Here is a 1,460-nt window from a genome sequence, read left to right on the forward strand (position 1 = left end):
GGAGTGAGCCTCGGAGTTCAGGTGAGGTGACCCCAGAGTTGGGAATCAGGACCTCTCCTCTGAGGTTCCCACGCTTCTCTATGATGGATGGTGCAGTTATGTAGAGGCTTCTCTCTTTGGCGTTCAGCCTCGCCAAAGGGAGGCATGTGGAGTGAGCCTCGAAGTTCAGGCGAGGTGACCCCCAGAGTTGGGAATCAGGACCTCTCCTCTGAGGCTCCCACATCTTGAGAGTCGTATCTAAATTTTAATGACATTTTATTGAAGCTGAAAATCAATTACATAAGCTTGGAAAGATCGTCCAGCGATGCATTGCATTCATTGGTAGTAAATTCTGAGATGCTCAATGTTCCATGGACGAGGCTGTGCCCTGCCATCCATGTCTTCAATTCTGTAGGTGTCGGGTCGAAGTTCTTTTTTGACTCTATAGGGACCTTCCCAATTTGGACCCAAGGTACCTTCGCTCGGTCCTTTGAAGGAAAGGAAGACTCTCATAAGGACTAGGTCATTGATTCAGAAGGACCTCTTATTCACCTTGAAATTGAAGTATTTGGTCATTTTCCTTTGGTAAGTAGCGAGCCTCAGCTGGGAGTCATCTCTTCTTTCATCAATGAAGTTGAGGTTGAATCTCCATAGTTCATCATTATTTATTTCATTGAAGTGAAGGTGACACGGTGATGGTAAGCCGACCTCGACGGGGCTCATGGCTTTGGCGCCATAAGCCATGAGGAAAGGAGTTTTCCCCGTGGGAGTTCTGGTGGTAGTTCGGATTGCCCAAAGCACGTGAGGCAACTCATCAACCCGGCTCCCTTTTATACATCTAGTTTCCTTTTGAGGACATGTTTGATTGTCTTGTTTACAACCTCAACTTGGCCATTGGCTTGAGGATGATGAGGCGTTGAGAAGTGCTTCTTGATTCTGAGTTCTTCGCATAGGTCCTAACTTTCTTATTGTGGAACTGCCTTCCATTGTTTGAAACTATGGAGTGAAAAATTTCGAACCGACATATGATGTTCTTCCAAAAGAACTTGGAGGTATTTGCTTTTGTGATTTTTGCTAGTGGTTCAGCCTCAACCCACTTCATGAAGTAATCAATGGCCACAATAGTGAAGTTCACGCCTTCTCTGTCCTTAGGTAAGGGACCTATGAGGTCCATGCCCCACTTGGAGAAGGGCCATGGGCTGGAGATGGTCGTTAGCTCCTACGAGGGTTACCTTTGAATGGGAGAAAATCACCGGCACTTGTCATACTTGCGCATGAATTGAAGTGCATTCTTTTTCAAGGTGGGCCAGTAGTACCCTTGCCTTAGTACCTTTTATGTCAAAGCTAGTCCTCCTAGGTGATTTCCACAAACACCTTTGTGGATTTTCCTTAGAATGTAGGTGGCCTCGTGAAGTAATCAATGCCACAATAGTGAAGTTCGCGCCTTCTCTGCCCTTAGGTAGGGGACCTATGAGGTCCAT

The 1,460-nt window shown here is 46.4% G+C and overlaps 1 protein-coding gene across 1 annotated transcript; it reads right to left on the bottom strand.

Annotated features, from left to right (window-relative positions):
• Positions 1-275: 275 nt before the first annotated feature.
• Positions 276-1,460, bottom strand: LOC111401634. Its single transcript, XM_023029500.1, has 4 exons — positions 1,296-1,460; positions 861-1,198; positions 532-751; positions 276-467 (listed from the first exon to the last, which is right to left on the bottom strand). The coding sequence occupies exons 1-4, from the start codon at positions 1,458-1,460 to the stop codon at positions 276-278; spliced, it is 915 nt and encodes a 304-aa protein (XP_022885268.1).

The sequence above is a fragment of the Olea europaea genome, chromosome 1 (assembly GCF_002742605.1).
Source record: "Olea europaea var. sylvestris chromosome 1, O_europaea_v1, whole genome shotgun sequence".
Taxonomy (NCBI): Eukaryota; Viridiplantae; Streptophyta; class Magnoliopsida; order Lamiales; family Oleaceae; genus Olea; species Olea europaea.

Bases quoted from the DNA above. Each gene is read 5' to 3' on its own strand.
- LOC111401634 (XM_023029500.1), bottom strand. From the start codon at position 1,460: ATGGACCTCATAGGTCCCCTACCTAAGGGCAGAGAAGGCGCGAACTTC. The intron at 1,199-1,295 runs GTACTACTGGCC...TAACCCTCGTAG, and splicing joins TAAAAGGTACTAAGGCAAGG to GAGCTAACGACCATCTCCAG. The intron at 752-860 runs GTTGTAAACAAG...AACTACCACCAG, and splicing joins AAGCCAATGGCCAAGTTGAG to AACTCCCACGGGGAAAACTC.